The sequence below is a fragment of the Hippocampus bargibanti genome, linkage group LG14 (genome assembly GCF_051943395.1).
Source record: "Hippocampus bargibanti isolate YZ-2025 linkage group LG14, ASM5194339v1, whole genome shotgun sequence".
In the NCBI taxonomy this organism is placed as follows: Eukaryota; Metazoa; Chordata; class Actinopteri; order Syngnathiformes; family Syngnathidae; genus Hippocampus; species Hippocampus bargibanti.
The window spans coordinates 2339613-2355000 of NC_142747.1; the positions used below are offsets into that span (position 1 = coordinate 2339613).

The 15388-nt window shown below is 40.6% G+C and overlaps 1 protein-coding gene across 1 annotated transcript in view; it reads right to left on the bottom strand.

Annotated features, from left to right (window-relative positions):
• Positions 1-15388, bottom strand: part of ltbp4 (latent transforming growth factor beta binding protein 4) — a 78714-nt gene that overhangs the window by 48537 nt on the left and 14789 nt on the right. Inside the window, exons 4-6 of the mRNA XM_089014503.1 lie at positions 12904-12959; positions 4292-4502; positions 2040-2200 (exon numbers count right to left, since the gene is read on the bottom strand). Coding sequence (XP_088870629.1) covers positions 2040-2200; positions 4292-4502; positions 12904-12959 — 428 coding nt within the window. The remainder of the gene's footprint in view (positions 1-2039; positions 2201-4291; positions 4503-12903; positions 12960-15388) is intronic.

Genomic DNA, 15388 nt, shown 5'->3' on the forward strand with positions numbered 1-15388 from the left:
CGAATCTGAAGCCATTGTTTTGATTCTCCAGCAAGGCAAGACATCTTGGGTTGACACCACGAACAAGGGGGCGGGACCTTCTCAAACTGGCCACTCCTGGGTTCAATTTGAAGTAGTTTTTGGACACTTTAAGTCATTTTTATTGGTGTTTTGTATTTGACTAAAAAAATCATACTGCGTGTTTTGGCTATTTTAGATGCTATAAAACGTTTTTCTGATGTCAGTTCAGAAACAAAAAAGTGATGTCGGTTGTCCTTTAAGGATGGTAGCAATGGTCGACTTAGCGTACTGGTACTGGGATGCTAAGTCACATAAACGCACACCTCATTCGTGTTTTTCGATGATCTTCTTCTGCTCGACCGTAATTTTCATTTAATATAATAATAATAATAATAATAATAATAATAATAATAATAATAATGGATGGATTTGCCTTTATTTACATTTCACAGCAGCAAAGTGATGAAAGGAATGAAAGTAGAAAACCAAAATACATGAGCTGCTGGAAAGGCAGCCACTCTCGCGGCGCCGTCTTGAAGTTAAAAGAACAAAAAAACACAAAATAACAAATAATATGACAACACAAAGACAATATGACGACACAAAGACACAGAGAGTCAATAGTTCTTAAGGACTTTCTGTACCCTCTTTGGGACATGAAGCAGTTCTAGACGAAAGAGGAGACGATCAAAGCGTCTTTCCACCAGTGGATCAGGGACATCATGGTGGAATGTGCACGTCGACTACAAGCTAAATGAAAAGAGATTGTCTCACATCTGCTGTCCCAAATAAATCCGTTTCAATTCCAAGCCGCATATGCATCGGCGCCCTGCGCTGACGCTCCTTTACTTCTTATCGCGGGCTCCTCAAGCCATGCATCCATCCAGCCGCAGACTGTCCAACAGCACCGACCTTCCGCTGAACAAAGCGGGGCTGTGAAGATGCTGCCCATTACAGGCGCAAAAAAAACACAATGGCCCCTGTGGTGTCCAGCGATGACATTCGAATGGCACCAACATTCCTCCCATTCAAAAACAGTACTGGCATATTCATGCTGCCGCTCAGCACAGTCTCCTCCTTGATGAATATTGTGGTCAAAAATGCTGAAGAACAATCCGTATCCATTCCACACGACGCACAACAACACAAAGTGACAAAAGAAAACACAAAACAAGACAAAAACAACAAAAAAGCAAGGCTCATGAGAGCACTTGCTGACGGCTGCCTACTCGGGCGCCATCTTGAACTCCTTTTATACAATAATAACAACAACAACAACAACAACAACAATAATAATAATAATAATAAATAAGTTTTTCTGTGGGTGAGCAACGGCAGCCACACGCGCCAGAGTTCCCTCAAACGGAAAGTAACGCACACATAGTATAATAATAATCATAATATGATAATATGATGATAAGATATGGACATCAGGACGGACATAAAGCTGATTGGTTGTGAACTCCGTTTTCCCGAATAAACCCATTTCAATGTGTACCACGTAGCATAATTCACCTCAATTACATATTTGCACAGAAAAAGGGTCTCAAGTGCTTAAATGTCCGGTGTGTTCTCACATAAATGGGTGTTGTCTGCCACCAGACTCAAATCTTGTTATTTACAAGGTTTAGCACACAAAAGTCAAGCAAATGCAGTCATACCTCGTTTTTTGAACTGTAACATTGTGTCCTCCTTGGCTTAACACTAGCCTGTGGCGGAGTCTTTTTCGCTCCCAAAATAGCAAAAGTACTACACTCGATAACAAACCACGCCCGCACTCAAAGAAAGGGGGTGAAGAAAACTAGTCCGCCAGCCACCGTCGCTGTGTGGTTTGGTTCATCCGCCAAAAACTAGTTTGTATGCCAATATTATATTCTCACAAACTTAATGTTCGTAAGGTGAAAAGTTCGTGAGCTAAAGCGTTCATAAGCTGAAATATCACTGTATTTTGAAATAAATAAACAAAGCTAGCATGATGCGATTAGCATTACATTGGAGTTATTGGACAGGATGATGCGATCAAGTTTGTCTTGTGTTACCTGCATGGACGTGTCGGGTGACGTTGCCTCGGCGGGAAAAGGAAGCGCCAACACCGAGTCTCTTCTTCTCCTTGTCGATATGCTTGATGAGGGCGGTGGCCATCTTGTCTCGTTTTCCACCCACCATCTTCTTGGTGAGCATTGCCTGAGCCTCGCGCCAACTGTCACAACAAAAAAGAAGCCAATCTTTGTATACTTCATTCATCGCAATATGGAAATGAGTCCAGGAATTTACTTCAGGCGAAGGTGCCCAGCAACTATGTAGATGTAAATTGAGGAGTTTCATTTGACCAAAGCAGTCCTTCGGTATCATCCTGCCGCCAAGGAACCTGTTGGGGTAATTCGCCATATGAACATTTTTAAACATCGCTTTCTAATCCTTGTTTACGTTTTGGACTTCCTGATACGTCATATCCTGCCTTCCCTGACATGATGTCGCATCTACATTACGTCATACCCTATCGCGTCACACCCTGTGCGCCATATAAATGCTCTCCCAGTTCGTCTCTCTTTCGCTCTCTGATTTAACCATCCTCTGCCATCAACGCCCATAGAAGCAATGAACCAGGGAGGAACGATCAAAATAAACCCATTAGAACCACTGTAGGTTCCTTCCGAAGTCAACACTGTCTATCTATTAGCTGCTGTATATAGCTATCTAGCTAGTTAGCTGTCTATCTATTAGCTGCCGAGCAAGATAGTTTTCTATCTATTTGAGTTACTTCCGGGTTGAGTGAACGCTGGTGCGTGTGGCTGCCGGTGCTCGCCCACAGAAAAACCTAACCTGTGACTGTAGAGTGACCTTGAGAGTTTTGAAAGGCGCCTAGAAATCAAATGTACAGTGAGACCTCAACTTACAAACACCTTATCTTACAAACTTTTCGTCTTAAGAACGTCAAATTTAGGAAAATTAAACCTTATAATAACAACTATTTTCATAATACACAACTACCACGGCTGGAGGAGTGATCTTCGGCGGAAGCACACGACCGAACAGCACTCCAGCCGGCGCTACTTTCCACACCCCTTCTCATTGAATGCACACGACAATCGCCTACTTGGAGCTTTTTGCTGATAATTTTACTATGATGGGACCGAAAAAAAACCACCACAGGCTCGTGTTCAGCCCAAGAAGACACAAAATAAAATCACTGTCGCTGAGAAGGAGATAATTGAAAAACCCGAACGAGGTGTGCGTTTGTGTGATTTAGTGGGCGAGCACGGCTATGCTAAGTCAACCATTGCTCCCATTCTCCGGAACAGAGAAGCCATGAAAGGTGCGTCTGTTGCAAAAGGTGTTTCCATGCTCTCAAAGCGACGGTCTCGGGCAATCGAAGAAGTTGAAAAACTGTTAATTTGGATTAACGAAGAGCAGCTATCCGGCGACAACGTGAGTAAAGCTATTTCATGCGAGAAAGCACGGCTAATTCACGCCGATATCGCCATGCGCCAACCTGGAAGTTCGGCACTTATTGAGGATTTTAAAGCCAGTAACGGATGGTTCGAGAACAACTGAGGGCGAGGAGGAGAACGCAATGTTGGCAAAGTGGAATGATGTGCAGGCTTTTACCGAACAGTTCCATCCAGAAAAGACTGTGGCTATGACAATCATCAACATGATAAACAATAATGTGATGCCTCAGTTTCATAAGTCCTTACAAGTCAGAAAGCAACAAGTGTCAATTAAGAGGTTTTTAATCAGCAAAAATGATGAGGAGTCTCCAAAGAAGCAAAGAGAAGCCACACCAGAGGATGAGTTACCAACAGTCCTTATGGAAGGTGACTCTCCTTCCATAAGCCATCAACGACCATCAAAAAGGTAAATAAAACTTTATTTTACAGCACAGTTTATTTCTTTAATTACAGTCCTCATGTAATATGCCTCCCTTTGTGACTTTATGAAACAATGCAGTGTATTTCTTTCATTACAATACAATAGCACATTTATTATACATAGAATAAGGTATGCTGTGTGTAGTTTTAAGGTTTATTTAGTTAAAAACTATATTTTATGGAAACCCGGGAACGGATTATTCCCATTTTAATGGTTTCCTATGGGATTTTTTTTTTTGAAGATACACACTTTTCGCCTTACACACTCTGTCTGGGAACCAATTGAATTCGTAAGTTGAGGTCTCACTGTATTATTATTATTATAACACAGATTTTTTTCATTATCAAAGCGTAGCAGAGTGACACCGAGCCACCGTAAAGAACCCCGACTGAACCCAGGACCAAATTTGAATCCTCACCTGAGAAACGTCTTCTTGGCCACTCCCGCCTTCAAATTGGCTCTTCTCGTCAGCTTTAAGGACGGTGAGAGGCCCCGGAATTCCGAACTTGAGTTAGGACTGGAAGACGCGGGTGGGGCAAGGTGATCGACGGGCGATCCCGTCGCCTCGGAAACCAAGCAGAGGCCTTTTGGACACCAGGGGGAGCCACGGCAACGAGGAGGACAACGCTCTGCACAGGACACAAGGAGAGTAGATGAGGAAAAGAGGAAAGGAGGAAAAAAGATGGGGAAAAGTAAAACAGAATTGAATGACTGGATATCACCTTCAACTTGGTGCCTATGGCGAAGCTAAAGCTAGGAGGGTCAAGGATAGAAATTTCGTGCAAAATGATGCCGGGATATTGTGCCACATATGTTTATGGGTTACATTTTTTTTAAACACACTTCAGCATTGACGAAAAGTGTTGGGAGAAATGAGCATGTTTTATTTTCCTTGTATGTGTAAGAAGAAAGGAGTGTCAGCGCAGAGCGCCGATGCGTATGTGGAACTGTCGCGGCTTGGAATTGAAGCGGTTTTATGTGGGACAGGAGATGTGAGACAATCTCTTTTGGTCAATGGATGCTACAGCTTCGTGTTTGCTTTCAACATTTAGCTTGTAGTAGACGTGCACATGTGACTGGAAGATAAAACATCTTCAATGACTTTGAAGTTCTGTTTGTAATGTAATGTAGGGATGCCCATTTCACTGTAAGATCAGAGCATTGTCATCAAATGATGAGTATAGTTCTTGCTTTTTTGAATGTTGCTGTGCCGATGACCATTATGTTTTTGGGAGACTTTTACTGAGCGAGTTGCTTGTTCTGTAGCCACAAAGGCACATAAGTCTTCTTGTGCCGCTCCCAAGCCCGGATAAATACAGAGGGTTGTGTCAGGAAGGGCATCAGACGTTAAAAGCTTGGCCAAAACAAACATGCGGATCAAAGCTCTCAAGATAGAGGACACTGATTTGCTGTGGCGAGTCCTTGAAGGGAAAATGACGTCCCTGATCAACTGCTGAAAAGGATGCTTTGATCCTCTCCTCTTTCATCTGGAACAGCTTCATGTCATCACAAAGAGGGTACAGCAAGTCCTGAAGAATGAATGACTTTGTGTCTTTGTATTGTCATATTACAGTAAAGTCTCGTTATATCGATATTCAAGGGAGTCCGAAAAAATATCGATATAACCGGGACTATCGATATATCCGACCCTGTTTGCATGTAATTTTCTCCGTGCGTGCATAGAAATAGTATCGATATAACCGGGACTATCGCTATATCCGATATCAATATAACGAGACTTTACTGTATTTGTTTTTTCCCAAGATGGCGGCGCGTGAACATGCAGCGGCTCCCCTCTCTCTCCCAGCAAATTGGCGTTTTCGTGTTTATTGTTTGTTAAAGTCATTATAAGTACCTTGTGCTGTATGTCATGCGTATTAGCCTATTTGACAATAAAGCTAACCTTGACTTGATGTCTATTAAAATTAGAACGTTGCCCCTACAAAGATGGCCGCCGTGTTGGCGGTTTGCTCAGCACAATTGTGTGGATTGTGCATTACGGTACCGTACTTTGGATACAGTGGCGCTTGTTTGAAGGTGCTATGTAAATACAGTTACTCGCGAGTCATTTTGCCAACTCCGCTTGCCAATACTCGTCATGAATGTGGGATACTGGATGAAAACACATTCTTTTTTGCAAGACCACAAGTCCCCAGTCACTTCAGAGGATCTGATGTAATTCGTCAGATAGCCCTAAACTGCAGGGCAAAAAAATCTGGAAGCATTGTCTTCCACAAAATTGAGAAAGCACATGGCCACAATGTCCAAAGTTCTCAATTTAAACAAACCATGGACGATTCTGTTGAGTTCTGACAATACTGATGATGAATATGTTCCCAAACCTGGAGAACAAACAAGTGACAGCTCGGTAGAAGTAACAGAGCAGCAGAAGAGCAAGAGGACAAAGAGATGGAAAGTGCCTTCGACCAATCCACGGAAAGTACATGTAACTTCACATAAAAAGACATGTGACACCCTCTTCTTCCCTGGACACGGGATAAACCTCATGAATCAAAAACTTTACACCTGGCCATTTCCTCTAAGCCACAGACACAAAGACGCGTGACTTGTGCCGACTCATCTGACTCAGAACACCAGCAAACAGCTCAATCCAGTGGTTTTGATATGAAGGTCATGACTTTTAAAAGGAAAGCAGATTGTGGTAGGCTCTACAACAAATCTCACTTCTGTGTGTTTTGCTCCAAGCCTTACAGAAAAATTGCATGCCATTTGATATCACAACACAAAGATACCCCTGAAGTGGCAAATGTGCTTCAATTTCCAACTGGCTCCAAAGAGAGAAGAATACAACTGTATCTTCTCAGAAATAAAGGGAATCGTGCCCATAACAATGACGTTCTTCGTGAAGGTCAAGGAATGTTGATACCTCGTCAGCAATAAAAAAAAAAAACGTGGAAGCCAAAGATTACATGCATTGTGTGAATTGTCAGGGCTACTTTATGAGGAGAGCAATGTGGAGGCACATGCAGAGGTGTCACTTAAACATGCATGTGCAAAATTTGAAACTAGAAAAGACTAGGGTTCAGGCCTTGTGTGAATATGCTCAGCCACTTCCAGATGGCGTAAATGAACATTTTTGGAAAATGGTGCTTGCTATGCATCAAGATGCAATCACAAATGCTGTGCGTAACGAACAGGTGATTCTGAAATTTGGGGAACACCTCTTCAATAAGCATGGGCATGATGTCTCAAAACATGACTACATCAGAAAGAAGATGCGTGAGACAAGACGACTGCTTCTACAGTGGAAGAAAAATGGAAAGCTTAAAGACATGGTGGATTTCTTCATCCCAGTAAATTTTCCTCATGTGATCGAAGCAGTGAGGAAGGTAGCTGGCTTAAATGAGCAATTAAATGCATTCGAAATACCATCCTTAGCACTCAAGTTAGGCCACAACCTCAGGAAAATTGCAAATATTATTGAATGTGAAGGATTAATCTCAGGTGATGACGATGCCATTAATAATGCACGGGTGTTCAAACAAATCTGTGGCACCAGATGGAGTGAATGTGTGTCCTCAAAGGCCCTCAGAAACCTGCGTGAGGCAAAATGGAATGTTCCACAACTTCTGCCTTTTACCGAAGATGTGAAAAAGATGCATGAGTATCTTGAGGCCCAAAGACAGGTGTACCAAACAAAACTCAAAGAAGACACTAGTAGGAAACATTGGGGAGAACTTGCAAAAGATACACTTTGCGAAGTTATCATTTTCAACTGGAGAAGAGAAGGGGAAGTTTCTAAGATGCCACTTACTGCATTTACTTTGAGAGATACATCGTCGACACATCCGGATGTGGAGCTGGCTTTGTCTGACCTTGAGCGGAAACTGGGTCGGCACTTCCAAAGAATTGAAATACAAGGTAAACGAGGGTGAAAGGTTCCCATTCTCCTTACACCTGAAGTGCAGACATCTATGATGTTACTTGCCAATACTCGTCATGAATGTGGGATACTGGATGAAAACACATTATTTTTGCAAGACCACAAGCTCCCAGTCACTTCAGAGGATCTGATGTAATTTGTCAGATAGCCCTAAACTGTGGGGCAAAAAAATCTGGAAGCATTGTCTTCCACAAAATTGAGAAAAGCACATGGCCACAATGTCCAAAGTTCTCAATTTAAAAGACAATGAAATGGACGAGCTGGCAGACTTCCTAGGCCATGATATCAGAGTGCACCGTCAATTTTTATCGGCTGCCGGAGGGGACATTGCAGCTTGCAAAAATGAGCAAGGTACTCATCGCTCTGGACACGGGAAGTTTGTCCCAGTTTAAGGGCAAGAATTTGGATGAAATCAAAATTGATCCTCATGGTAAGAACACATCAGCATATTTTAGGAAATAATTGCACCCATTTTTTTCTCTGCCAGCTGAAGTTTTATCTGTGTTTCCTCTGTTCCTCAAAAAAACTATGTGTTGACACTAATATGTCAGGCACTGATGATGAGGACGATAAAGATATGACAAAATGTCCTCCTACATCAACATCATCGGCACAATCATCTGGTATGTTTATGACTACATTTTTTTTAGGTCGAAATATCTTTTGTTCAATTCCTTCCCTAAAATGTAGACCGTTGGTGTCATACATGTCAGTATATATTAATGTTGACACAGAAAATAATTAATAAAAAAATAACACAAGGAGCGTGGGAGGAGGGACAAGCAGTCACTGATGCTGAGACAGCAACATACCCACCCGAAATCCAGTTATGTGTTTGCTGTCGGGTATATTACAGACGGTACACATATGTTGTGTTTTATTTGTATTTACAATAACATAATAATAATAATGATAATAATAGATTACATTTTAAGCGCCTTTCAAAGCTCTCAAGGACACTTTACAGTCACAAACAAGCATAGGTACTATAATAAATAAAATACAATCACAAATAGAATGCAATAAATAAAATACAATTATAAATAGAAACAAAAGACCTGTTTTTTGTGCAGGTAGGTCAGATGGGATGATAGTTGTATTAAGGTCATCCTGTGTACCTGATATCTAATTTAAAACAGATTCTTATCTTACAGACAGTGTATTGTCAGGTATTCGAATACCTGACATGTTTCGGCGCCTACTTCCGCCTTCGTCAGACTCTGACGAAGGCGGAAGTAGACGTAGGTATTTGAACACCGACAATACACTGTCTGTAAGATAAGAATCTGTTTTAAATTAGATGGGATGATGCTGCTCGTCAAGAAGGTGCGTGTTCTACCACAGCAAACAAAAGGTAAACTGTTTTCTCTTGGTTCGTGACTGAGTTATCATCTCACAAGCAACAGTGGTAGGGGTCTATACACCTATATACTATATATAGGGGAAATATGATACGTACATTATTTTTGTTTTTGATTACCATAATGTATTGTTATCCTACAAAAATATGCTCTATATCTCTTCCTCCTCATAACATTCTATCGGATATTTAGTATTGAACAACTTCAAGTTAATGTCGAGGGTGGATAGAAATCGGAATGGAATCTTTAAAATCATGTTTTCTCAGTAAATAGATAAGCATTTCTTCATGTAATGTGAACCCTTACAAAATAAATTGATCCCACCAAAAAAATCTGAATTTCATTCAGACCTGCATCGTGAACATAGCACTGAAGTACATATTCCTGATTTTGTAGAACTCAATATATTTATTCTGTGTCTACTACTAATAGGTAAATTGGATGGTAGGGTGGAGCTGGTGAAGATCTCTGAAGGTAAACTGTTATCTAGTGGCTTGTGAATGTGTTATCATTTGATGTATAAAAACTACAAAACTGTTACAAAACAGACCAATGACGACTTTAGACAGCACTGGCCTGTGTCTTAATTTTTGGGGGAATATTAATTTACTGTCCCATTTTATATCGGGAAGGAAGAAGTAAAAATGAAGGTAAAAAAGTGGACAGAAGAAGAAATCCACGCTGTGGAGAAAACCTTGATGGACTCCATCAGGTCTCTCAAGGTTCCAGGCAAAGACGAATGCATGAACTGCATTAAGGCTTCACCACAAGAATTGAAAGGGAGAACTTGGAAGGGAGTTAAATATTTTGTGAAAACCGCATTGATAAATTAATGAGAATGTCTGCAAAACGCAGTTAAGGTTAGGTTCGAAACTAAGGAAAGGTTAGGTTTGGCAGCTGGAACATTGTTTTTATATAAGTTATATGTGTCATGTGCACTTGTTTCTGGCACATTTCAATACAACACAGAGACAATAGCTTTTATTTCAACATATTGAGTTTTTTTTCTTGAATATTTGTCGACTAAACTTCTGTACACACCAATTTTGTCCAGCACTTTTATTTCAATCTTGAACATTTTACACGCTGTTGTTAATATGAAAGCGATTTGTATTTACAGTAAAGTCCCGTTATATCGATATTCAAGGGAGTCCGAAAAAATATCGATATAACCGGGACTATCGATATATCCGACCCTGTTTGCATGTAATTTTCTCCGTGCGTGCATAGAAATAGTATCGATATAACCGGGACTATCGATATATCCGATATCGATATAACGAGACTTTACTGTATTTTCTTACCACAATGTCTTGAATGTTTGACATTTCAGGTTGATGTATTTCAATTATTAAAAAGATCGGAGGCTGCCATTGAAATTGGTACGTGTGCAGTTTTAATTTACTTCATTCTCTTCAATGTATTTTATAATTGTCATGTTATTTGTTATTTAGTTTTTTTTTGTTCTTGTGACTTACAGACGGCGCTGCGAGATTGGCTGCCTTTCCAGCAGCTTCTGTATTCTGCTTTTCTACTTTCATTTCTTTCATAACTTTGCTGCTGTGAAATGTAAATTTCTCCACTGCGAGACTAATAAAGGCAAATCCAATCCAATCCAATAAATATGCAAGAAAAAGTATGTTTGTTCTCGCAACTTAGAGGGAAAATTGAGAAAACGAAAACATTGTCATTTAGGTCCGATCTGCACAGGTTGTTAGTCAATATGTAATTAAAAGACAAGAGATATTTTCTACAGATTAAACATAGAAATCTAAAAACTACACAAAGAGCACACCAAGTGTTGGAACTCAGCACATTTATGAAACAAAAATTTGCTGGCAGCACCAATGGGATGTAATTCACAGATAAATAATAAAGAATAGCACATTGAAAAGTCCAATACTGGATGCAGTCAAACTTTTGGTTGTGACAGAACCTGGCAGACCTACATCTGGTGCTTGGTTATTCTGACGGATATCGTGGCAGAAAATGGGAGGGGGCTTGGACCCAGTTGTGCATGTGAACAAAATACTTCACAATTTATGTGGTCAAAATTTAGAATTGTCAACAAATATACGATCATGGCTCCTGCAAAACACAATTGCTGACCTTACAGCACAGGTGTCAAAGTCAAGGCCCGCGGGCCAAATCCGGCCCGCCACATCATTTTTTTCGGCCCGCGAAAGCAAATCAAACTTGTTAAATTCCATGATGATTGCTAAAATCTGAGCCAAAATTTCATATTTTTGGATGTCCACCACAATAAAAGTCATTATTCTTGACTTCAGATTTGAAAACAAGTTATTCATTAATTTGCTGTGTGCTCTATATGTAATATTTGAAGGGATTTAAACATTCTAATGGCTTCCCCAAATTCATAACGGCCCTCGAGAAGAAACCATAACTACAATGTGGCCCGCGGCAAAAAATGACTTTGACACCCCTGCCTTACAGGCTCTAAATATTGTCTCTTGAAAAAAATAAGCGCCACCTGCTGGTAGTTTTGGTTTGACATGATTCGTTAAGTCCCCACGGAGTTGCGAAAAACCTGGAAAATTTAAATCAAGAATTATGCCATTTTAAAGTGATTTCTGAGTGAGCACGGGCAAAAAAAAAATTGGGTCCTAAAATCAAATTTTTATGAGTTTCATAAATATGTTTTTTTTTCATGTTTGAAATTCGTTTCCCACCGGTCAAAACATTTGCACACCATGTCCCCACCATGTAGGAAAAACGTGTATGTGTGTGTGTGTGTGTGTGTGTGTGTGTTTGTATGACTTGTCTTGTGAGGACCACTAACCTTTTATGCCGTACGTAGTGAGGACATTTTTGACAAGTGAGGACCTTTTGGCCGGTCCTCACAAATTTTAGGCAAATCCAATCCAATCCAATCCAATACACACACTTTTTACTCACTGTGTGTGTTTATGTGTTTGTGTGTGTGTGTGTGTGTGTGCGTGGTTAATGAGCGGAAAATGTTCATACCACTAAAAGTAAAATGATATTTTAACCAAATTCCTTACAGGGGTGAGGACTTTGAATGTGCCCATTCAGAGACCTCACTCCTGCTGTTATTTCAGTTTCAAGTCCATTTTTTAAATTTTGTTTTTAAAGAAGTTGAAGTGGGAAATGGGGTGACATTTAGTGGTCGAATGGAACACTAGTTCTTCTCTAAACTTGTCAGCAACGGTGGTCCTCGCTCCTTATCTGAAGTTATCCGGACTTCACAAAAAGCATTGAAACAGGAATGTGTGTGTGTGTGTGTGTGTGTAATGTTTTAATAACGAGAGTATTACTTACTTGCCACTCCTACACCGTGTTTTTTATATTGGGCACTCTTTCTGGAAACGCACACAGACCAATGTGGATATGAACGCACACACACATGCACATGCACACACACACACAAATTCACACTCACACACAAATGCACAACTCAGTCCCACTTCTAAAGAGACACACCATCCATCCATCCATCCATGCATTCATTTTCCGTACCGCTTATTCCTCATTAGGGTCGCGGGGGGTGCTTGAGCCTATCTCAGCTGTCTTCGGGCACGAGGCAGGGGGACACCCTGAATTTGTTGCCAGCCAATCGTAGGGCACACAAAGACGTACAACAGTCACTCTCACACTCACACCGAGGGACATTTTAAAGAGCCACACAAAGAAGGCAAATCACAGTCACGTGGCAACTTTAGCGGTGAGGGACGTGGTGGAACGGAGTAAGCGGGTGTGGCAGCCGTCTTGGCCGTCGGCCCTCACCCTTGGCGCACGCAGGGACCCTCGTCATGGCTGCCACAGCTGCACACGCGACCCATCTGCAACACACAAAAACATTCCTGTTTTCCACATGACTTTTTTCTCTGACAAAAAGCGAAGTGAAGGCGAGCGTGTATGCTAATGGGCGTCCACTCAGATGGAATAACACCCGCTGTTTGATCCCAAAAGATTTGCTGAAAACCAAAGTCGGCTCAAGTCGATGCGAAAATGGCGTCGCGAAAATGGGGCTGGGACTCATATACAGTGATGTCTTGGCTTACAAACTCAATTGGTTCAGACAGTGTGTAAGGTGAAAAGTGTGTCTCCCAAAAATGTATTTCCCATAGCAAACCATTAAAATGAGAATAATCTGTTCCCAGGTCCCCATTAAACATGATTTTCTACTAAATAAGCCGTAAAGCTACACAAAATATACCTTATTTTATGTATAATAAATGTGCTATGGTATTGTAATGAAAGAAATACACTGCACTGTAGAATAAAGCCATTTTATTTACGTTTGTGATGGTCGTTGATGGCTTGATGGAATGGGGTGGGAGGAGGTCGGAGGGAGGGAACTGCTGTTTGGAAGGAGAGTCACATTCCATAAGGACTGTAATTAAAGAAATAAACAGTACTGTATAATAAAGTCGTTTTATTGACCTTTGTGGTGGTCGTTGATGGCCTGATGGAATGGAGTGGCCGGTTTCATCAGCATTAAACACTTGATGAGGAAATAGCTAGCTAGGTAGCCAGCTAGATAACCAGCTAAATAACCAATAACTCAAATAGATAGAAAGCAAGCTAGCTTGCGAATAGCTACCCAATAAATAGCTAGCTAGATAGCTAATATATAGCTATACAACATTGCATAATAATCCCCTGTCCGGTCGCTGGTCATGAATGATTATAATAATAATACATTTCATTTCTAAGCGTCTTTCAACTCTCTAGGTCACTTTACAGTCACAGGATGTTTTTCTGTGGGTGAGCCGCGGCAGCCACACGCGCCAGCATTCACTCAACCCTGAAGTAACTCAAGTAGATGGAAAGCTAGCTAGCTAGCTAATAGATAGCTAATAGAGAGCTAGACTGCTGATAGATAAGATAGATAGCCAGCCAGCTAATAGATAGCTAATAGATAACTAACAGATACGTCTGTGTAAGCTCTCAGTCGTACAGGAATGGTCCATCAATGAAAAGGTTTCTTCAGCCGTCATCTGCACTTCTTTGAAGGTGTCGGACGTTTCGTTTCTTATCCAAGAAGCTTCGTCAGCAAACTAAAGTCACTACTCCATATCCCTACTGTCCAGACGTGGCGGTGCCGGACTCTGCTATTATTGGTCCCTGCTCTCAGGACAGTAGGGATATATATATATATGTGGCCGAAACTACCAGTAAGACTTTAGTTTTCTGACGAAGGTTCTTGGATAATAAGTGAAACGTCCGACAAAGAAGTACAGATGATGGCTGAAGAAACCTTTTCATCGATAACTAACAGACAGCAAATATGCAAAAGGTGAATGACGCAAATCAATACATAAATTGAGAACGAACTTAATAAGTAATAGATAAATAAACAAAACCTACAAGACTCCTTTTGGTCGTTTAATTATTTTCCACTGGATGGCATTTAATTGAAAACTCCTCAAGCAAACGCCTCTTGAATGCTAACGATTAGCATCGCAAATGGCAATTCTCAAAGTGGCAGATAGTTGGCCCAGAAAAGGATGAAAATGAAAGGTCAGGCAACATTTAGCTTGTAGCAGACATGCACATTTCACCATGACGTCCCTGATCCACTGGTGAAAAGGACGCTTTGATCCTCTGCTCTTTTACCTACAACTGCTTCGTGTCACAAAGAGGGTACAGCAAGTGCTTATGAATGAAAGACTGTGTCTTTTTTTATTTTGTCATTTCTTATTTCCTTTTTTTTTACTGCAAGATGGTGCAGCGAGAGTGGCTGACTTTACGGCAGCTCCTGTATTTTGTTTTTCTACTTTCATTCTTTTCATCCTCCTTTCATAACTTTGCCGCTGTGAAATGTCAATTTCTCCAGTGCGAAACTAATAAAAGAAAATCCAATTCAATCAAATTTTTCATGTTCGCTATGCATTATTGTCTTCATCATCTATGAGACCCTCGTGACAACATTGTACTGTAGAGTTAGGATGGTTGTCTATTCTTTCGATTGTGGTTTAAGAATATGTAAAGTACTGTAAATGGTCCTTGAGAGCTTTGAAAGGCACTTAAGAATGAAATTATTATTATTATTATTATTATTATTATTATTATTATTATTATTATTATTATTATTATTATTATTATTATATCTGTGTGGTCGTTTCAATCAGAATCAGAAAGCCTAAAAGGACAACCGACACCTCCGGACAAGTTGCGTCCATAATTAGTAAAATGACTTCAAATGACTTTTACTGAGCGCATTTAACAAAGATTCGACCGCATATAGCTATCTTTTACCTTTTAA